A 25481-nucleotide genomic window follows, 5' to 3' on the forward strand; every position below is an offset into this window, starting at 1 on the left:
GAATGGCTTCTAATGGTGCAGAGGTAACTGCTTCCTGTTCTTCTCTATAGTAGAATGTCATCGACTGCTTTACAACAGTATCCAGTCAGTTCCTCCATTTTAAAGCAATGGGCTCTGGGTAAGAGGAGCAGTTTACAGAGAACCCAAGAACTTTGGAGCTCTTGTGACAGTGGGGGTGGTGAATTTTGAGGTGTTTCCTCTGCTGTAAGCACAAATTTGATTCTGATTCTCTGATTCTTCCAGCATCCCTGCAAGAGGAGGTTCTGATTTGCTCTAGTGTCTGACGAGAATTTTTAAGTTTGTTAGTGAGTGATTTTATTGCCAAGCATGTATTGTATTTTAAATCCTAAGCCTAGGGTTGTACGATCCATAGGAATCCTGGAGGTGGTGGCAATGAAATCAGTGATAGAATATTTTCAGCTTGGCTGAGGTTGATCTTGATTGTCACAGTGCCTATCCATGATCGTCAGGCTAGTACTGTGGTAAAGCCTTGAATTCAGGAACAGGAGAGTTGGTGTATGTGCATAATCAGCAGTGCACTAGCAGGTATAAGATTGTTACTCAAAGTCCTAACAAGCCAGTTCATACAGTAGCATGAGTGGATGCTGCACAGACTGATAGAGATGCCCACTGCCCTGAGCTTTTTGTATATTGCCCTGCAGTTTATGGCCTTGCTAATAATCAGTAGCCCTCAGGTTACAGTTAATTGCAATGAGAAAAAAATCAAAAAAAAATATTTTTAAATGGTAGAAAACTCATACCTGGGTAAATTTGCATGCTTTATGAAGGGGCATTTACTGTTGTAAAGTTAAACTGTGCAGGTGTGCATGTAAACAAGACTATAAATGGGCTTGTCTATAAAACGTCTTGTTTTAGTCCAGTTTCTTAGGTTGACTAAGGATTTAGACACAGCAGACCTCTATAACAATATGTCAATTGCCAAGACACTTTTGTTGATGTCATCTAAACAAAAGAACTTTTAATGCTAGAAAATGAAGTCAGATCCTGGTAGATCTGTTATAACTTGTCCATGGTTATCTCTTTTTAACCTACCATATGAGAAATTATTATTATAGTTCTGTGGAATTATTTACGGTTTATGGTAATATAATGCTGTCAGACCTTAAATTCTGATAAATTAAACAAAGCACAATGTAACGCAACACAACTGCACAGTTGCTTGTGGATGCTGTGAAATGAACAGCCTTTACTGTTTGAAACATGATCCAAGCTTGTAGTGAAAACACATGCACAGGTCAGATCCAAAACAGTCCAAAAAGACATGAGAAAAATCATAACAGAGTCAGGCAACCAAGATCAAAAGAGCAAAGACAAAAATCCAAGTCAAAAGTCCAAAAACACAGTCCAGATACACAAAAGGCAAAAACAATACAGAACACTCAGTAGCTGACGCAAATGAAGCAATACCTCAAAATTGCTAAGTTAAAGGCCCGGGCTTATGATCTAACTCACTAGACTCATGTAACAAGCAAAACAGATATAACACAGTGGTATTCATGTGAGGGAGAATGTTGATTGGTTGTCGTTGGCTGATCAGCAGTCATGTAATCTCCGAAAGAGTTCTGGAAAGTGTAGTTCTCAGAATGTGGGATAGTACGTCATCCCCACAAAGAGTCCGGGGCAGCCAAGGAAAGAGACCACCAACTGCACCACTAGAAGTGAAAACAAGAGCAGACCCAGAGCTGCCGTGGTGCTGGACTGATTCTCCTGCGATGATGAACAGGACAGGAACTGGTGACATCTTTTCTGGGCCGAACTCTGAGGCAAGGAGCAGGTTTGTTCAGATGTTGCCTGTGGAAGTCCGCAATCAGTGCTGGGTCCAGAACATTATGTGCCGAGAGCCATACCCGGTCTCCAGGTTGGTATGAAGGGATCTCTCCTCAATGGTGGTCAGCCTGGATCTTGTCATTGGAGGACGGCCTCAATCCTTTGATGCCTCTCCTCCCAGACTCTTTCACTGCACTGTGTCCAGCTATCTACAGCTGGAACATCAGACGAGATTCCACTCTACAGGGCTACAGGAGGTTGATAATTGAGAACACATTGGAAGGGAGTGAGTCCAGTAGTCTTGCTTATGAGTGAGTTTTGTGCCTTCTCTGTCCAAATTAAATAACATGCCGAAACATGACATACTGGGGACTTTAAATTATATCTTTTGATATACCAAAGAAATAAAAAACCTGATTTACTAAAGTCTCTGCTGTTTGGAAAGCAGTAGGTAGTGATGTAAACGGGATGAAATGTACACTTTGGGAAAACCTGTCAATCATTGTGAGTATTGTGGTATAACCCTGAGAATTTGGTCTGTGACAAAGTCTAAAGCTATATGTGACCATGGTCTGTTGGGAATGGGTAATGGCATAAGCTTGCCTGCTGGTAATGTCTTTGGAGTCTTACACTGTGAGCATGTGGAGCATGAGGCTACGAATTTGTGTATGTCTTAATTCATCGACTCCCACCAGTATCTGTTAGAAATGAGTTGTGTGTGTCTCCCCTGGATGACTGGTTGTGAGTGATGAATGGACCCAAGTTATGAGTTGGTCCCAAAACTCCTCTGGGACACAGATCTTTTCTGCGGGGCATTGAACACAAGCGGTTATTTTCTCTAAAGCTTTTTCAATTTCTTCGTCAATAGACCAACAAAGAGTAGAAATCTGAACGTGTGGGGGCAGAATGTTTTCAGGGGTTGGCTTACTGTCTCCCTCTTTTTTTCTTCTTGATAGATTCTCAAAAGCACATCAGCTTTGGTTTTACATGACCTGGGTCTATAAGTTATATTAAAGTTGGACCTGGAGAAGAATAACGACCATCTCACTTGACAGGGATTTAAATGCTTAGTGTAGCACACGTATTCCAGGTTCTTGTGGTCAGTTAACACTGTGAATGGATGATCAGCCCCCTCTAACTTCTAATGCTAGTTTAACTGCCAAGAGCTCATGATCTCTGATGCCATAATTATGTTCTGCTGGATTGAGCTTGTGAGAGTAGAAGGCTATGGGGTATAATTGGGGGATATTGCCTGTTCTTTGTATGCACATGTCCATTCTCTTGTAAATACGCTGACACAATATGGCTGCCACTTTACACTGGTTTTTCATTTGTTTTGTATTGTGTATTTGTGTGAATGTTTTGACGTTTCCCTGCTGGCTGAGGAATTTGGATTTTTGCAGGAGAAATTGATGGTTTAATAAAACTTATTGCTTCTTGTACGTATGTGTACAACTTCTTCCTTTCCTCAGCGCACAGACAAGACATGTCACATTGCATGGCCTCTTCCTGGTCACTGGAGGAACATCTCTCATGTTGTTTACATGGAGCGCCGATTGAAGGGTTGTTTTGTGATAGATGAGCCCTAAGGTCCCGGGAAAGTTGGTCCAGATGAATAGAAACAGAGATCAATTGGTGTCAGTTCATCATTTCAACAGGCTAGTTCAGTGAGGATATCTGAGTTGAGGCCCTGGCAAAACATAACTAACAGAGCCAGCTAATTCCACCCACTACTGGGTTTGGAACTCCAATGCATATTCTGCTACCGCATGTTTTCCTTGACGCAGCTTCAAAAGGAGTTCTCCACTAAGCTTTCCATCATGTGGCTGATCGAACACAGTGCGAAACTCCAAATTACAAACTGTTTGTAAGATATGGACTGTAGCTTGGGCCAGATGGTGGTTGCCCACTCCAGAGCCCTATCTACCATACCACAAAAGAGATTTTAATTAAATCTGAACGTGGTGGGGAATTGTTAAAAAGAAGTAGAACACAGGAGTAAAAATCCACAGCACTTGTCAGGGTTGCTGTCACACTTATCAGGCTTACTTACAGAAAAACTAGAACAAAGGACCTCAGCAGGTGAGGAGATGCTCACGGGGTTATGAGTACTACTAGCAGTACTTAGGAGCTGTAACTGAGAAGTCAGTTCTTTAACATAACCCCACACAGTACCTGCTGATGCTGACCCAACAGCAGACCTTGATTAACAATGGCTTTCTGCATAGCCTCCGAATCTGCCGTCTGCACGGTAGGTGAGGTATCCTGTAATGCAACACTTCCAGATGTTGTTAAAAGAAGAGGCTTTACTGTTTGAAACATGATCCAAGCTCATAGTCAAAGAACATGCACAGGTCAAATTCAAAACAGTCCAAAAAGACAGTTCAAATACACACAAGGCAAAGAGAATATAGAACACTCAGGAGCTCAAAGAAATAATGCAATACCTCACAAATTGCTAAGCTAAAAGCCTGGGCTTATGAACTAACTGACTAGACTCATGTGACAAGCAAAACAGGTGTACCAGAGTAGTTTTCAGGTGAGGGAGAGTGTTGATTGGTCGTTATTACCAGATCAGCAGTCACGTAATCTCCAAGAGAGTTCTGGGAAGTGTAGTTCTTAGAGCCAGAAGAATGTGTGACACACAATTACAGAGACTTTCCACAGAATTAACACTAACTGGATATATTCCAACAAAATAACCCAACAAAAACAAAACAAAAATTATATATATATATATATATATATATATATATATATATATATATATATATATAATTATTATTATTATTATTATAAAGCTTTTTAATGGAATGCCAGTTAACTGGAATAAGGTTTATGTATCAAAATCCATAACCAACCCCTTAAATTGGCATTCTGGAATAACACCTCAACCAGCACTTCCAAAAGATCCCTCAGTAAACTCAATGCACTCTGTGACTTTGGAAGTCAGTCCACTGCAAGCAATTACAAACCTCCAATATCTTATAGTTTTTTTAAAATGGAGACCCTGCAAACATGCCTGTGTGGGCCTACTGAGGGCTGTCTGTGGGCTGTGTGGGCTAGGGCTACCCAATAGATAACTCTGCAACAGATAAGTCTGCAACCTATCTCCATTAATAAGCTTCAGTGTTTTAGAAAACAGTCTTGAATTATTTTGTCTATATGTTTGCAGTCATTGTGTTGTTGAAAAGCCCATCATTTCCACTTTCTTGGTAGAAGGGATTAAATTCTCTGTTAATGTGTCCAAGTACATCATGTACTTCATGTTTCCTTTGATGTGCAATGCTCAAGTACCATTTCATTATGCTCCTACCCTCTACTATGGGTTTTCTTGAGATCATATGTGCAACCCTATCCACACACACACTTTCTAAGCCACTTATATGCAAATATGCAAAATATGTCAAATATATATGCTCTCTGCAAAAACGTTTTTCCACCCTCCCATCACTGCCTAGCAAGCGATGCTATCACATGCATTTGCTATCATTGCATTTCAGTCTTCAGTTCATTTTCAGCATGCCAGTGGTTGAATTTGAAGCTCAAGGGGCGGTTTAAAGATGCATATGGGAAGATTTAAAAGTGAGATTCTGTCACTTTTGTCTTCTGCTGTAGAATGTGTCATTTTCTACCCAGCCAAAGCAATAAACAAACTATTAAAAAATCTTCATTGTCAGTCTTCTGTGAATTTCGTATTTAAAATGCTCTTTTACTACAAAAGCTGATGTGCCTGCCATAGTAATATGCTTTAGCCCTAGAATGATTAGGTTTAGGTTTTTGGGTTTTCTGTATTTTTTCTCTTGGCCTTGTACATCTTTGCTGTCTGATTTCAACTCTGTTATGTTCTCTTCATCAAGCAAACAAGCCAGTGGTGAGCAGATATGTATCAACTAGATGATTAGATGATTTCTTATAAGCAAGAAGAACTTAAGTTGTAATTTTAGAAGATAATTGGTTGGTCAGTTAAGATCTGTATATTGTGAAATTATATTTCATTACTTTGTGAAATTGGGTTTTAACTACACATCCAATTTTGATGGTCATTTATTATTACATTATTAAGAGCTAACATGCTAAATATATAAACCATTTAACTTTATAGTTATCAGTGTATTAACAGGTGTACTGTATGTATATAATTTGTATTGTAGGTATAAACAATATGGTACTAATGGCAAGGAAAACAGAATAAACCAAAATTTAAGATTTTGATTGTAATTTCTCTTTCTTCAGTCTTTCATGCTGCAGTATAACAGAGGAAGGATATGCTGCTCTGGCTTTAGCTCTGAAATCAAACCCCTCATCGCTCCTGATAGAGCTGGATCTCAGAGGGAATGATCCTGGAGATACAGGAGTGAAGGAGCTCACTGATCTACTAGAGGATCCACACTGTAAACTGAAGACACTGAGGTGAAATATTTCTAAATTACAAAACCCTACAAATGAACTTTGTAGCTTTTAAATGTGTAACTGTATATAGCATCAAATTTTCCACATAACAAATGTAACATTTTGTCATCTATTAATATGTAATAGTTTTTTGTGTGGGGGGTGTTGTACATGATGTCACAAGATTGTAGATGAGAAGTAACTTCTTTTATCTGCAGGTTGTTAAGTCCTGCTGCAGAGGAGGTCTGTGATTCTCTGACTAAAACTCTAGGAATAAACCCCTTACTGCAGAGAGAGCTGGATCTGAGTGGGAAAATACAAGATGATTCAGAAATGAAGAAGATCTCTGATCTACTGGAGGATTTACACTGTAGAACTCAGAAACTGAAGTGTGTAGTTTTATGTATTTTAATTAATGAAATGAAAAGTTAAGTTGTATTATGCAATTTACAAAGCATTTGCAGATAGTATCTTGGTGAGATCAAGTCAAATTTCTTCTTCCTTTTATACTTTCACCCCAGCAATTTTTTAAAAATTATTTTTCCACTCTACCTGTCTGTCTACAGGCTGAATAATAACAGTATTACAGAGAAAGGCTGTGCTGCTCTATCATCAGCTCTCTGTTCAAATCCTTCACACCTGATAGAGCTGGATCTGAGTGAGAATAAACTAGGAAACTCTGGAGTGAATCAGATCTGTTCTCTACTGAAGAATTCAAACTGCACACTTGCAAAACTAAAGTTAGTGTTTTAATTAACCTTAATAGAGATTAAACTGAATCCTTGAATTTTGACTTGATTTTTTTTGTATTATGATTCTCTCTTTTCTTCAGTCTTTCATTTTGCAGTATTACAGAGGAAGGCTGTCCTTTTCTGTCATCGGCTTTTTGTTCAAATCCTTCACATCTGCTAGAGCTGGATCTAAGCAAGAATAAACTAGAAAGCTCTGGAGTAAGGCAGATCTGTTCTCTACTGAACAATCAGCACTGTAAACTGCAGAAACTGGGGTGAGCTGTAGTTCTCTCACACTGTATGCTTATTATTCAGTTATTCATCTTAATACAATGAAATTTGTACATACAATACATAGCTAAAAAGTTTAGGAATTGAAGTGAAGACTTACATATGGCAACACAAAAATCAACACAATCATCCACATAAGCAAAATTGCATTTAAAATATTTGCATACATGCCTCTTTTACATTTACAGAAACAGTTAGCAAAAAAGCCCACAAAATAAGACAAGATGCTTGCTGGGACTTTTCAGTCCTTTCTTTCCACTCCTTCCCGACTCAACTCGACTCAACTAAGCTCAGCTCAGCTCTCACGCCTTCAGTGGTCTCCTTCTCTCTCTGGGCTCTGCCGCCTACTAAAGGAAGAGATTGCCTATAAGTAGGCTGGCAGAAACAAGGCACAGGTGAACATTATCAGCTACTTAGCCCGCTGGTTCAGCCAGACCGGCTTCTCCGTCCTACATTTGATGCTCGGCCACGCCCCCTTCTCCACATACCCCCACCGCCCGACGCAGGCCGTCCTTCATGCGGTGGAGCCACTGGAGAGGGGCGTGGTCAGAACAGAGGGTGAAAGGGTGCCCCAATAGGTAATAGCGGAGGGTGAAGACCGCCCATTTGATGGCCAGACATTCTTTTTCAATGGTCACTGCCCATTTGATGGCCAGACATTCTTTTTCAATGGTGCTGTACTTAGTCTCCCTAGGCGATAATTTTCGACTTATGTACAGCACGGGGCGATCCTGCCCCTCCACCACCTGGGACAAAACCACTCCCAGTCCTCTGTCCAACGCATCTGTCTGCAAGACAAAAGGGAGAGCAAAGTCAGGCGAATGCAGCAGTGGGCACCCACAGAGGGCTGTCGCAGTCTTATCAATTTGAGGACGTACCTGTCCGTGACCCAAGTGGAAGCCCAGATACCGTACCTCCACCTGTCCAATCGCACACTTCTTTGGGTTAGCTGTAAGCCCCGCCTGCCTCAGTGATCTCAGAACCGCCCTCAGATGTTGCATGTGCCGCTGCCAATCATTGCTGTATATGATAATGTCATCTAAATAGGCAGCATCATAAATCTGCCAGTATCCCTTGGTCAAGTCCAGTGTCGAGTAAAGTCCAGTGTCGAGTAAAAACGAGCAGCACCTAACCAATTGAGCAGTTCATCAATAAGCGGCATTGGATAGGCATCAAATTAAGACACCACACTGACTTTTCTGTAGTACACACAGAAACGAACGGTCCCGTCGGGCTTGGGGACAAGCACCACGGGACTGCTCCAATCACTGTGCGATTCTTCGATTACCCCCATATCGAGCATAGCCTTAATTTCATCCTGAACCACCTTTTTTTGTGCTCAGGCAAGCGATAAGGCCGGCTGTGTACAACCAAGCCAGGAGGAGTTTCAATGTGGTGCTCTATGAGGTCAGTACGGCCAGGCAGAGGTGAAAACACGTCGGAAAACTCCATTTGTAACCTTGCCACCTCTGCTTTCTGGGACAGGGAGAGCTGGTCCCCACAGGGGACCAGAGTGTGATTAAATTTGGTTGGGACCTCTGGCCCCAACTCGGCTCTCTTGGGGACCACCGTCGCCAGAGAAACAGGGACTGCCTCCCTCCAAGGTTTAACGAGATTGAGGTGGTATATCTCAAGTGCCCCGCCTCTGTCTGTCCATCTGACCTCATAGTCAACATCTCCCATTCGCCGTGTGACCTCAAAGGGTCCTTGCCACTTGGCAAGCAGTTTGGAGCTCGATGTGGGGAGTAAAATGAGTACTTTGTCTCCCAGTGAAAACCTATGTAGTCGAGCGCCCCTGTTATGGTGCGGCTCTGACGTTCTTGAGCCTGGAGCAAATTCTCCTGAGTTAAGTGCCTCAGTGCTTGGAGTTTTGCTCTCAGGTCAAGAACGTACTGAACTTCATTTTTGCTGTTTGAAGGTTCTTCCTCCCAGTACTCTTTAATGACGTCTAGGACGCCCCTGGGTTTCCTCCCATACAATAATTCAAAAGGAGAAAACCCAGAGGAGGCTTGCGGGACCTCTCGCATGGCAAACAACAGGGGTTCTAGCCACTTATCCCAGTTCTTGGCATCCCCATGTACGAACTTCTGAATCATATTTTTAAGGGTTTGGTTAAAGCGTTTGACCAGACCATCCGTTTGGGGATGGTAAACACTGGTACAAATTGATTTAATGCCCAACAACTCGTATAGTTCGTGTAAGGTGCGTGACATGAACGTCGTGCCCTGATCAGTCAGGATCATGCCTGACTGATACTGGGTACATGCCCAAAGGTTGCAAAGAGACACCACCTCTGGATATCGCGTTGCATAATCTACCAAGACCAATACAAAATGATACCCACATGCGCTTCGATCTAATGGCCCGAAGAGGTCCATGCCAATTCTTTGGGTTTGGGGGCTAGAGCTCCCTTCTTTCTGGGAGTGGAAAAAGAAAGAGAGAGAGAAGAGAGAGAGATAGTGGCTGGGTGGGGGTTCCTGCCCCCGAATACGCCACCAGTTGCGCCTCTGCCAGCTTGGTGGCCTCGTCCAGCAATTTCGGTTGGTGGCACTGGACCCACGCTGCCATCTCCTTGGGTAAGTGTGTGATGAACTGCTCCAGCACCACCAGGTCGAGCACCTCCTCGGAATCGCGAACTTCTGACAAGAGCAACCTCCTGCAGGAATCTCGGAATTGTTGCGCCAGCACAAAGGGCCGGACAAACTCTTGGAGTGTCAGCATGCATAACTGCTGACAGTGTTGCTCCGGAGTTTGACCAAACCTCTGGAGGATGGCCTTTTTCAGCTTGTTGTACTCCAGCTGCGATTGAGCAGGGAGCTGTTGGGCGGCCAGCTGGGCTTCCCCCGTGAGCAGGGGCAGCAGTCGGATGGCCCAGTCCTTTTTCGGCCACCCCCAGTCTTCCACCACTCTCTCGAAGAGCTCCACAAACGCTTTGGGATTGTCTTGGGGAGTCATCTTCGAGATGGAGATGGTAGCTGGAGTACTGGTGGCTGATAACAAACTCCGGAAAAGCTTCCTGTCCGCCTCTTGGCCCTGAGCCAGGGCCTCGAAGTGGGCCTGGTTTTCCTACTGGATGTCCAGGAGAGCTTGGTGTTGGGTCTGCTGCAGGAGGAAGAGGGCTTTAACTAACTCTCCAAGCAATGAGGACTCCATGGCGACGTTCGTCCAATCCTTCCCGGGTTTCGGCACCACTGTTGAAACTTCAACGGTGGGAGGAGGAAAGATGCCGGGGGGCAGGTGTGAAGATGGAGAGCTCTTTGTTTATTACTCATGCACAACGCAAACAAAAATACTCGACTTTGTGATTTTGATCACAAAATCAGACAAGACGCTTGCTGGGACTTTTCAGTCCTTTCTTTCCACTTCTTCCCAACTCAACTCAGCTCAGCTCAGCTCTCACACCTTCAGTGGTCTCCTTCTCTCTCTGGGCTCTGCCACTTACTGAAGGAAGAGATTGCTACTTAGCCCGCTGGTTCAACCAGACTGGCTTCTCCATCCTGCATTCGATGCTCGTCCATGCCCCCTTCTCCACAAGTGTTCAAAGATTCTTCTTTAGTAATAGAAGAAGTTCAAGTAATATAACAAATAGAAGTCTACGCTATAAATTACAATTTTGGGTGAAATACGCTTCCATTAACTTTTAGTTGCATTGCCATTATAGCACTAGGGCCAAATTAAAAGACAAAGCTCTGAACACCAAACACATGTTGGCTGATTGATTATGTTTGGGGTCAGAAAACAGTTTCATACAAATTTTGTATGAATGATTAATTTAAAAGTACTTTCATTGTGCTGTTTTAGAGCAGTGCTCATATGTTCTCTCTCCAGTCTTTCAGACTGCAGTATAACAGAGAAAGGATATGCTGATCTGGCTTCAGCTCTGAAATCGAACCCCTCATCATACTTGATAGAGCTGGATCTCAGAGGAAATTATCCTGGAGATACAGGAGTGGAGCTAATCATTGATTTACTAAAGGATCCAAACTGTAAACTGAAGGCAAGGTAAATATTTTTACATCACAAATACTTAAGGTAGTTTACCAAGCAGGTGTGAAACAGTAATATTAACTAATATCATGTTTCACCTCCCTTCACTACTTCGCTACAAAAATGCTGAGCTAGATTTCAACCAACAGAGAGAGGCTCCTTGACTATACTCTCAGGTCTCATTTTTGAGTCTCTTTCTTGTGCATGTTCTGTGCTCTGCCTCTGTCCTTTCTCTCCCATCCTCATTCTCTGGTGGTGGCTTACTGAGTTTACACCAGCCACCCACACAAGGAAGTCTGGGTTTGATCCTCCCTTAGAGCGAGCCATTATGTTACAGTATGATGAAGTACTTTACTTTCTGCAGGTTTTTGAAAACTGCTGCAGAGAAAGCCTGTGATTCTCTGACCGAAGCTCTAGGAAAAAACCCCTTACTGCTGAAAGAGCTGCATCTGAGTGGGAAAATACAAGGAGACTCAGAAATGAAGAAGATCTCTGATTTACTGAAGGATTCACACTGCACAACTCAGAAACTTAAGTGTGTAGTGTGATTATTAATGTTTTAAATTTAATGTAAAATGTTATAATATATAATTAGTTTAACACTATGTTTACTAGTATAAAAGATCATTTATAACTGTTCTTTCCAAAATCAGTTGTTTTAATCTTATCTCCACCATCTTTCTCTGTCTGCAGGCTAAATAAGTGCAGTATTACAGAGGAAGGTTGTGCTGCTCTATCATCAGCTCTTTGTTCAAATCCTTCCTACCTGACAGAGCTGGATCTGAGTGAGAATAAACTAGGAAACTCTGGAGTGAAGCAGATCTGTACTCTACTGAATAATCAGTGCTGTAAACTGCAGAAACTGAAGTGAGTTATAGATGACTTTAAATATAAAATATATAAAACATGAAAACATCTGTAATGATCTCTGTGGTGGTGAAGAGAGAGGCGTCATTCCATATTGGGGATTTACACTGAATGTATTTTATTTGTCTTTTTTAATGTCAACAGACTCATTTTGTTTGTTTGTTTTTTGTTTTGTTTGTTTTTCTGTAGACTTACATTATGCAGTATAACAGAGGAAGGATATGCTGATCTGGCTTCAGCTCTAAAGTCAAACTCCTCATCACACCTGATAGAGCTGGATCTCAGAGGAAATGATCCTGGAGATACAGGAGTGAAGAAGCTCACTGATTTACAAAAAGACCTAAAATGTAAACTGACACTGAGGTGAGCAATTTGTAGGCATGAGATATTTCTAATTACAAAACACTACAAATGAGATACAGGAGTGAAGAAGCTCACTGATCTAGCAGTTTCAGACTGTAAACTAAAGAAAACACAGTGAGTTATTTTTACACTACAAATACCTGAAGTACTACTTACTTTAAAATGATGTAATATATCATATTATAAACTATACTATCAGAATCACTTACTACCAATGTCATGAGTCAAAAATATTAAATCTGTTGTTTATAATAATAATAATAATAATAATAATAATAATATCTTTATTTATACAGACAGGTGATAATGTTTTACAGTAAGACAATAACACATTGTTAAAAAGAAATACCAAAAATACTTTATGAAATTTAGAAATTTAATTGAACACTATTAATTGGATTCTGATTGGTTCCTAGGCGCCTCACTGTTTTAAAAATATGGCGCTTTGAAATTGGATGAATCTTTTTGAATCACCCTGTATTTAACCTTTAGTGATCACCAGATTCAGGATGTAACAGAGCATGTGGAACAGCTGCCCACGTGTTGCTTCAAATCAAATATCTCTAGAAGTCTAGTGGATTTTAATGCATTACTGTCTGTTAGATTATCAATATGTACGTTTAAGTCTCGAGAGAGAAGAATTTTATCATTGCTTGTTGATACAGTTTATAGTAGTTCCACAATTTCTGCCAAAAAATTAATATTACTATATTTAATTGTTTTAAATATTTAATAATTACTATATTAAAAATAAAAGCTTGTGAGATCTATATATTACAATTGATGTATTACAATATATTACAATATATACAATTAATATCTTATAAGTGTTGCTTACTTCAGCCTATTTAAACTATGACATGTGGCAAAAAAGTCCATGATTGAATGCAGTTAAACACAAAAAAATGAGTGCATATCCAGAGCATTTGTCCAAAATTAGTATTTTCTAAGAGTATCTTCAGTTATATGTACGGTACAAATGTATTACACAAATAAATAAACAACTGTATTGTACAAATAAACAAACTTTAGCATTTTAGTACCCCCTCCACCCACCCGCTGTCTGGCTATGTAAAATCTTGGGGAAGGGTATTAATAAAACGGTTACTGATATGCAATTTATCAGATCACACATCGTCATTGACCACCTAAATAGATCTAATTTTAATATCCTAAAAACACTTCTACATGTTATAGCCTAGATTTTATAAACTTTTTGTGAGGCTCCTGCACAATACAGGATGAATGGCTTTAATTCTGCATATCTTTTGAAAATATAATTACATTTATTTTCTTAATCCCACTTTCCAAATCTGCTTGTATTACCTGAGACATGCCTCAGAACTTCCAGATCTTCTAGAATTTCTGATTTTTATATATATATATACTTCATTTATAATTTTACAACACAACAAGCAAACAGACAAACAGTAACAGTAAACTGTGCCTACTTTGCCAGATAACAAAAAGTGAGGAAACTAATTTATGCATTTTGTAAACATTTACATGTTTGGTACCCATTTACACTTCAGACACTACGTGTTGGACCTTGCTGGTCATTTAGATTGGTAAGAGGAAGATTCCAAGTGTCTGAAAATCTACTAGATTTCCCAGCACATTTATATCTTCATGATCTTCTCTATGTGCAGTGTATTACAGAGCTCATTGTACTTGGGTACAATTTCTCTGTCCCAAACCATGAAAAAAATGTTTTTTTTTTTAGCTATTCTCATACCATATTGGATCACCTGGCTTTTACAGTGACCATAGGCCTCTATGTTTGGTTACCAACCTAGGATGGCAATTGCAGAGTCTGGGGGGAAGTCAATTTTAAATACATGAGAATAACAACCAAATACCTCTGACCAGGACATATGTAATTCTGAAATAAATGGGCCTTCATAGCACTTACATTTAACACATAGGGGGATATAGATGGATGTATAGAACGTAACTTTGTTTGAGAGTAGTGTAGTCCATGTGTTACTTCAAATTATCTGATAATTTGAAATGATGGAACATGACTGAATGCCCCGCAAAGCTTCTGTCCAGGAGTCATCAGAGATCCCTATTTTCAAATCCTTTTCCCATAATTCTTTGAGGTTCTGGGTAGATGGGGAATGTTTTTTTTTTTTTAAACTGGTTTTAAACCTTGACACTAGACCTTTTATATCCGGATCTGAGGCCATAAGAAAAAAAAATTCTTAAGGGGCTGGCATGCTTTAATGTTGGCAATGTTGGTCTTAACATAATTGTGTATTCCAATAATTTAAATCCTTGCATTTGTCCTCCAATAGTAGTGCTGGAAGCAGGGTAAAGTCAGACCTCCAATATCCCTGGGTTTACAGACGTGTGTTTTTGGCTACACAGTGTAATTTATATCCCCAAATAAAAGGCATAATCACAGAGTCCAGACTCTTAAAGAAGGATTCTATTTAAAACTATTGGGAGATTTTGAAATAAATACAGAAATCTCAGTAATACTACAGTTTTGATTGCATTAAACTTACCTATCAATGAGGGTGGAAGCACTCACCAGGCCCCTGTTGTCAACCCTAACTTTTTAATTCAGGTCGTAAAGCATTTTAAAATCTCTGTGACCTCAAGATATTTTGTTTATCTGTAACTTTGAAGTAAGTAAGTAAGTAAACTTTATTTATACAGTACATTTCTAAGAGAAAGCTGCAAAGTGTGAGCCTCTGGGGGAATGGGGGTGTCCTGTCACTATTGGTAAGGTTTGAGGCAGAAGGACAGAGGTACAGAACCTCAACCTACGAGACAAAGTTTTGACCTTAACCAAATCCCTCTATGACAGCTAAAATGTATTTCCACTCAACCTGATCAAATGCTTTATGTGTATCTAAAGCTAAAATAGCAAATCTATCATGCTTTTCATGCACAGTATTCATAAGCCAACACACATTAAAATAGAAAATCTCCCAGGAATGAAGCCAGTTTGGTCCTGGTGTATAATGGAAAAGACACATGCATTCAATTTGTTAGCAAGGATCTTAGAGAACACTTTTAGGTTGCTTCCAAGAAGAGCAATGGGACTATATGAGGATGTATCTGTATCCTCTTTTTTTTCAAAATTAAAGATTAAAAAATTACAAATTTGCAGAGTAGATTGAGTCTGGCAGTTTCTTGTTTTCATGGAGTCATGAAACATTCTCAGCAGGAGTGGGCTTATAATAAGAAGCCTTTATGAAACTCTAGGCAGGAGCCATCTGGTCCAGCTGTTTTGCTCAGATAATGTTATATTAGCATTGAATTTTTCTTCTGCTGTCGTGATGAGGTTTGGGAGCTTCATAGAGAGGAGGAAATTTGTAATGACTGATGCATCTATAGGATTAGTAATCAGAGACCCCAGGCTAGAATTGATTAAGGATAGCTCTGCTTGCTCTCGCACACACTATCAAATTCTCTGACTCAGTATAAAACTCTCTCACTCACACTATCAAACTCTCGCACACACTATCAAACTCTCTCACACTCACTATCAAACTCTCTTCAACACACTACCAAATTCTCGCCCACACTATCAAACTCTCTTCAACACACTATCAAACTCTCGCACACACTATCAAACTCTATTACACACACTACGAAACTCTCGCACACACTATCAAACTCTCTCACACACTATGAAACTCTATTACACACACTACCAACACTCTCACACACTTTTAAACTCTGAGACTCACTAGCAAATTCTCACACTCACTATCAAACTCTCTGACACAACCAAACTCTCTCTCACAATATCAAACTCTCTCACACACAATATCAAACTCTCACACTCACTATCAAACTCTCTCACACTCACAATCAAATACCCTAAAACTCACTATCAAATTCTCACACACACTATCAAACTCTCACACTCACTATCAAACTCGCTCACACACTAACGTACTCTCTCACAATATCAAACTCGCTCACGCTCACTATCATACTCTCACACACACTATCAAACTATCACACTCGCTATCAAACTCTCTCAAACACACTATTAAACTCTCACACTCATTACCATACTCTCTCATACACATTAGCAAACTCTCACACACACAATCAAACTCTCTCACACACTAACATACTCTCTCACAATATCAAACTCTCTCACGTTCATTATCATACTCTCACATACACTATCAAACTATCACACTCGCTATCAAAATCTCTCAAACACACTATTAAACTCTGAAACTCATTATCATACTCTCTCATACACATTAGCAAACTCACACACACTATCAAACTCTCTCACACACACTATCAAACTCTCACAAACACTATCAAACTCTCTCACACTCACTGTCAAACTCTCTTACACACACTATCAAACTCCCGCACACACTATCAAACTCTCTCACACACACTATCAAACTCTCTCACACACAATCAAACTTTCATACACACTATCAAACTCTCTCAGACACACAAACTACGAAACTCTTGCACACACTATCAAACTCTCTCACACACTATCAAACTCTCGCACAGACTATCAAACTCTCACACACACTATCAAACTCTCTCACACACAATCAAACTTTCACACACACTATCAAACTCTATTACACAAACTACGAAACTCTTGCACACAATATCAAACTCTCTCACACACTATCAAACTCTCGCACACACTATCAAACTCTCAAACACTATCAAACTCTCTCACACACTATCAAACTCTATTATACACGCTACCAACTCTCTCACACACTTTTAAACTCTCAAACTCACTATCAAATTCTCACACTCACTAGAAAACTCTCTCACACACAATATCAAACTCTCGCACACACTATCAAACTCTTTCAGACACACAATCAAACTCTGACACACACACTATCAAACTCTATTACACACACTATCAAACTCTCGCACACACTATCAAACTCTCTCACACACTATCAAACTCTCACACACTATCAAACTCTCACACACACTATCAAACTCTCTCACACACTAGCAAACTCTCTCACACACTATCAAACTCTATTATACATGGTACCAACTCTCTCACACACTTTTAAACTCTCAGACTCACTATCAAATTCTCACACTCACTATCAAACCTCTGACACTTACAACCAAACTCTCTCACACATAATATCAAACTCTCTCACACACAATATCAAACTCTCTCACACTCACAATCAAATATTCTAAAACTCACTAACAAACTCGCTCACACACTATCAAACCCACTCACACAATATCAAACTCTCTCACGCTCACTATCGTACTCTCACACACTATCAAACTATCACACTCACTATCAAACTCTCTCAAACACACTATTAAACTGTCACACTCATTACCATACTTTCTCATAAACATTATCAAACTCACCCACACTATCAAACTCTCTCACACACTAACATACTCTCTCACAAAATCAAATTCTCTCACGCTCACTATCATACTCTTACACACACTATCAAACTATCACACTCGCTATCAAACTCTTTCAAACACACTATTAAACTCTCACACTCATTACCATATTCTCTCATGCACGTTATCAAACTCTCACACACACTATCAAACTCTCTCACACACTATGAAACTCTCTCACACACACTATCAAACTCTCTCATACACTATCAAACTCTCTCACACACACTATCAAACGCTCTCATACACTATCAAATGCTCTCACACACACTATCAAACTCTCTCATACACTATCAAACTCTCTCACACACTATCAAACTCTCACACTCACTAGAAAACTCTCTCGCACACAATATCAAACTCTCGCACACACTATCAAACTCTTTCAGACACACAATCAAACTCTGACACACACACTATCAAACTCTATTACACACACTATCAAACTCTCGCACAGACTATCAAACTCTCACACACACTATCAAACTCTCCACACAATCAACTCACACACACACTCTATCAAACTCATCACACACTATCAAACTCTCACACACACTATCAAACTCTCAACACCTCACACTATCAAACTCTCTCACACACTATCAAACTCTATTATACACGCTACCAACTCTCTCACACACTTTTAAACTCTCAGACGCACTATCAAATTCTCACACTCACTATCAAACCTCTGACACTTACAACCAAACTCTCTCACACATAATATCAAACTCTCTCACACACACTATCAAACTCTCTCACACTCACTATCAAACTCTCTTCAACACACTACCAAATTCTCGCACACACTATCAAACTCTCTTCAACACACTATCAAACTCTCGCACACACTATCAAACTCTATTACACACACTACGAAACTCTCGCACACACTATCAAACTCTCTCACACACTATGAAACTCTATTACACACACTACCAACACTCTCACACACTTTTAAACTCTGAGACTCACTAGCAAATTCTCACACTCACTATCAAACTCTCTGACACAACCAAACTCTCTCTCACAATATCAAACTCTCTCACACACAATATCAAACTCTCACACTCACTATCAAACTCTCTCACACTCACAATCAAATACTCTAAAACTCACTATCAAATTCTCACACACACTATCAAACGCGCTCACACACTAACGTACTCTCTCACAATATCAAACTCGCTCACGCTCACTATCATACTCTCACACACACTATCAAACTATCACACTCGCTATCAAACTCTCTCAAACACACTATTAAACTCTCACACTCATTACCATACTCTCTCATACACATTAGCAAACTCTCACACACACAATCAAACTCTCTCACACACTAACATACTCTCTCACAATATCAAACTCTCTCACGTTCATTATCATACTCTCACATACACTATCAAACTATCACACTCGCTATCAAAATCTCTCAAACACACTATTAAACTCTGAAACTCATTATCATACTCTCTCATACACATTAGCAAACTCACACACACTATCAAACTCTCTCACACACACTATCAAACTCTCACAAACACTATCAAACTCTTTCACACTCACTATAAAACTCTCTTACACACACTATCAAATCCTCGCACACACTATCAAACTCTCACACACACACTATCAAACTCTCCACACATCAAACTTTCATACACACTATCAAACTCTCGCACACACTACAAACTCTCACACACTATCAAACTCTCTCACACACTATCAAACTCTCTCACACTACAAACTCTCACAACTATCAAACTCTCTCACACACTATCAAACTCTCACACACACTATCAAACTCTCTCACACACTATCAAACTCTCAACACTATCAAACTCTCTACACCACTATCAAACTCTCTCACACACTTCAACTCTCAAACCACATCAAATTCTCACTCACTAAAACTCCTCACACACACTATCAAACTCTCGCACACACTATCAAACTCTCTCACACACTATCAAACTCTGCACACACTATCAAACTCTATCACACACTACAAACTCTGCACACACTATCAAACTCTCTCACACACTATCAAACTCTCAACACTACACTCCTCACACACACTATCAAACTCTCTCACACACTAGCAATACTCTCACACACTATCAACTCTATAAACATCTATCAAATCTCTCACACACTCTCAAACCCTATCAACTCTCTCACACTACTCAAACACTCAAACTCTCTCACACCACTATCAAACTCTCACACACTACACTATCAAACTCTCTCAGCACACACTATCAAACTCTCACACACACACTATCAAACTCATCTACACACACTATCAAACTCTCTACACACACTATCAAACTCTCTCACACACTATCAAACTCTCGCACACACTATCAAACTCTCACACATTATCAACTCTCCACACACTATCAAACTCTCTCACACACTATCAAACTCTCTCACACACTATCAAACTCTATTATACATGCTACCAACTCTCTCACACACTTTTAAACTCTCAAACTCACTATCAAATTCTCACACTCACTATCAAACCTCTGACACTTACAACCAAACTCTCTCACACATAATATCAAACTCTCTCACACACAATATCAAACTCTCTCACACTCACAATCAAATATTCTAAAACTCACTAACAAACTCGCTCACACACTATCAAACTCTCGCACAATATCAAACTCTCTCACGCTCACTATCGTACTCTCACACACTATCAAACTATCACACTCACTATCAAACTCTCTCAAACACACTATTAAACTCTCACACTCATTACCATACTTTCTCATAAACATTATCAAACTCACCCACACTATCAAACTCTCTCACACACTAACATACTCTCTCACAAAATCAAATTCTCTCACGCTCACTATCATACTCTTACACACACTATCAAACTATCACACTCGCTATCAAACTCTTTCAAACACACTATTAAACTCTCACACTCATTACCATATTCTCTCATGCACGTTATCAAACTCTCACACACACTATCAAACTCTCTCACACACTATGAAACTCTCTCACACACACTATCAAACTCTCTCATACACTATCAAACTCTCTCACACACACTATCAAACGCTCTCATACACTATCAAATGCTCTCACACACACTATCAAACTCTCTCATACACTATCAAACTCTCTCACACACTATCAAACTCTCACACTCACTAGAAAACTCTCTCACACACAATATCAAACTCTCGCACACACTATCAAACTCTTTCAGACACACAGTCAAACTCTGACACACACACTATCAAACTCTATTACACACACTATCAAACTCTCACACACACTATCAAACTCTCTCACACACACTATCAAACTCTCACACACTATCAAACTCTCACACACACTATCAAACTCTCTCACACACTAGCAAACTCTCTCACACACTATCAAACTCTATTATACATGGTACCAACTCTCTCACACACTTTTAAACTCTCAGACTCACTATCAAATTCTCACACTCACTATCAAACCTCTGACACTTACAACCAAACTCTCTCACACACAATATCAAACTCTCTCACACTCACAATCAAATATTCTAAAACTCACTATCAAACTCGCTCACACACACTATCTAACTCTCACACTCACTATCAAACTCGCTCACACACACTATCAAACTCTCGCACAATATCAAACTCTCACGCTCACTATCATACTCTCACACACTATCAAACTATCACACTTACTATCAAACTCTCTCACGCTCACTATCATACTCTCACACACTATCAAACTATCACACTCACTATCAAACTCTCTCAAACACACTATTAAACTCTCACACTCATTACCATACTCTCTCATACACATTATCAAACTCACCCACACTATCAAACTATCACTCACACACTATCAAACTCTCTCTCACTCAGTATCAAACTCTCTGACTCACGATGAAACTCTTTCACACTCACTATCAAACCCACTCACACACTTTTAAACTCTCAGACGCACTATCAAATTCTCACACTGACTATCAAACCTCTGAAACTTAAAACCAAACTCTCACACACATACTATCAAACTCTCACACAATATCAAATTCTCTCACACTCACATTCAAATACTCTAAAACTCACTAACAAACTCTCACACTCACTATCAAACTCGCTCACACACACGATTAAACTCTCACACTCATTACCATACTCTCTCATAAATTTATCAAACTCTCACAAACACTATCAAAGTCTCTCAAGCACTAACATTCTCACAATATCAAACTCTCTCACGTTCATTATCATACTCTTACATACACTATCAAACTATCACACTCACTATCAAACTCTCTCAAACACACTATTAAACTCTTTCACAATATCAAACTTTCTCACGCTGACTATCATACTCTCACACACACTATCAAACTGTCTCACACACGATCAAACTATCCCACACACACTATCAAACTCTTACACACTATCAAACTCTTACACACACACCATCAAACTCTCGCACACAAACTATCAAACTCTCTCAGACTCACTATCAAACTCTCGCACACACTATCAAACTCTCTAACAATCACTATCAAACTCTCTAACACTCACTGTCAAACTCTATTATACACACTATCAAACTTTCACACACTATCAAACTCTCTGACACGCACTATCAAACTTTCAAACACTATCGAACTCTATTATACACACTACGAACTCTCGCACACACTATCAAACTCTCACACACAATCAAACTCACACACACAATCCAACTCTATTACACACACTGTCACACTCTCGCACACAATATCAAACTCTCTCACACACAATATCAAACTCTCTCACACTCACTGTCAAACTCTCTCAGACACACTATCAAACCCTAACACTTACTATCAAACTCTTGCACTCACTATCAAACTCTCGCACTCACTATCAAACTCTCACACACACTTTTAAACTCTCACACTCACTATCAAACTCTCTCACACTATCAAGCTCGCTCACACACATTATTAAACTCTCACACTCATTACCATACTCTCTCATAAATATTATCAAACTCTCATAAACACTATCAAACTCTTACACACTATTAAACTCTTACACACACACCATCAAACTCTCGCACACACACTATCAAACTCTCTCACTCTCACTATCAAACTCTCTGACACACTATCAAACTCTCAAACACTATCAAACCCTAACACTCACTATCAAACTCTCGCACACACTATCAAACTCTCTAACACTCACTATCAAACTCTCTAACACTCACTGTCAAACTCTATTATACACACTATCAAACTCTCACACACAATATCAAACTCTCTCACACACTATCAAACTTTGAAACACTATCGAACTCTATTATAAACACTACCAACTCTCGCACACACTATAAAACTCTCACACACAATCAAACTCACACACACTATCCAACTCTATTACACACACTATCACACTCTCGCACACACTATCAAACTCTCTCACACACAATATCAAACTCTCTCACACTCACTGTCAAACTGTTTCAGACACACTATCAAACCCTCACACTTGCTATCAAACTCTCGCACTCACTATCAAACTCTCACACACACTTTTAAACTCTCGCACTCACTATCAAACTCTCTCACACTCACTATCAAACTCTCTCACACAAAATATCAAACTGTCTCACACTATCAAATTCTCTAACACTCACTATCAAACTCTCAAAATCGCTATCAAACTCTCTAACTCACTATCAAACTCTCACACACACTATCAAGCTATCACTCACTCACTATCAAACCCACTCACACACTTTTAAACTCTCAGACACACTATCAAATTCTAACACTCAGTATCAAACCTCTGAAACTTACCTACTCTCACAAACACTATCAAACTATCACACTCGCTATCAAACTCTCTCAAACACACTATTAAACTCTCACACTTATTACGATATTCTCTCATACACGTTATCAAACTATCAAAAACTCACACACACTATCAAACTCTCTCACACTCACTATCAAACTCTCACACACTATTAAACTCTCTCACACTATTAAACTCTCTAACACTCACTATCAAACTCTATTATACACATTATCAAACTCTCTCACACACACTGTCCAACTCTCACACACAGTCAAACTGATACTCACTATCAAACTCTCTCGCACACTATCAAACTCTCACACACACTATCAAACTCATACACACTATAAAACTCTCGCACTCACTATCAAACTCTCTCACACTCACTATCAAACTCTCTCACACACTATCAAACTCTCTCACACACACTGTCAAACTCTCACACACAATCAAACTCTCACACTCACTATCAAACTCTCACACACACTATCAAACTCTTGCACACACTATCAAACTCTCTCAGACACACAATCAAACTCACACACACTATCGAACTCTATTACACACACTATCAAACTCTTGCACACACTATCAAACTCTCGCACACACACTATCAAACTCTCTCACACACACTATCAAACTCACACACACTATCAAACTCTCTGACTCACTATCAAACTCTCACACACACTATCAAACTCACACACACTATCAAACTCTCGCACACAATCAAACTCACACACACTTTCCAACTCTATTACACACACTATCAAACTCTCTCACACACAATATCAAACTTTCTCAAACTCACTATCAAACTCTTTCAGACACACTATGAAACCCTCGCACTTACTATCAAACTCTCTCACACTCACTATCAAACTCTCTCACACACACTATGAAACTCACACACTATCAAACTCTCGCACTCACTATCAAACTCTCTCACACACACTATCAAACTCACACACACTATCAAACTCTCGCACTCACTATCAAACTCTCACACTGACTATCAAACTCTCACACACACTTTTAAACTCTCGCACTCACTATCAAACTCTCTCACACTCACTATCAAACTGTCTAACAAAAAATATCAAACTGTTTCACACTATCAAATTCGCTAACACTCACTATCAAACTCTCACAATCGCTATCAAACTCTCTCAAACACACTATTAAACTCTCACACTCAATATCATACTATCTCATACACACTATCAAACTATCACTCACACACTATCAAACTCTCTCACACTATCAAACTCTCTCACACACTATCAAACTCTATTATACACACAACCAACTCTCGCACACACAAACTCTCACACACAATCAAACTCACACACACTATCCAACTCTATTACACACACTATCACACTCTCGCACACACTATCAAACTCTCTCACACACAATATCAAACTCTCTCACACTCACTGTCAAACTGTTTCAGACACACTATCAAACCCTCACACTTGCTATCAAACTCTCGCACTCACTATCAAACTCTCACACACACTTTTAAACTCTCGCACTCACTATCAAACTCTCTCACACTCACTATCAAACTCTCTCACACAAAATATCAAACTGTCTCACACTATCAAATTCTCTAACACTCACTATCAAACTCTCAAATCGCTATCAAACTCTCTAACTCACTATCAAACTCTCACACACACTATCAAGCTATCACTCACTCACTATCAAACCCACTCACACACTTTTAAACTCTCAGACACACTATCAAATTCTAACACTCAGTATCAAACCTCTGAAACTTACCTACTCTCACAAACACTAT

General features: G+C 39.6%; 1 protein-coding gene across 9 annotated transcripts in view; it reads left to right on the forward strand.

Annotated features, from left to right (window-relative positions):
* The window catches only part of LOC118804665 (NACHT, LRR and PYD domains-containing protein 3-like), a 97427-nt gene that overhangs the window by 52146 nt on the left and 19800 nt on the right, over window positions 1-25481 (forward strand). For all 9 annotated transcript variants that reach the window (XM_036565240.1, XM_036565244.1, XM_036565237.1 and 6 more), the window contains 8 exons: window positions 6025-6201; window positions 6399-6569; window positions 6747-6920; window positions 7013-7186; window positions 11031-11204; window positions 11554-11724; window positions 11883-12056; window positions 12246-12419. In XM_036565240.1, coding sequence (XP_036421133.1) covers window positions 6025-6201; window positions 6399-6569; window positions 6747-6920; window positions 7013-7186; window positions 11031-11204; window positions 11554-11724; window positions 11883-12056; window positions 12246-12419 — 1389 coding nt within the window. The remainder of the gene's footprint in view (window positions 1-6024; window positions 6202-6398; window positions 6570-6746; window positions 6921-7012; window positions 7187-11030; window positions 11205-11553; window positions 11725-11882; window positions 12057-12245; window positions 12420-25481) is intronic.

This window comes from Colossoma macropomum, unplaced genomic scaffold, assembly GCF_904425465.1.
Source record: "Colossoma macropomum unplaced genomic scaffold, Colossoma_macropomum, whole genome shotgun sequence".
Classification (NCBI taxonomy): Eukaryota; Metazoa; Chordata; class Actinopteri; order Characiformes; family Serrasalmidae; genus Colossoma; species Colossoma macropomum.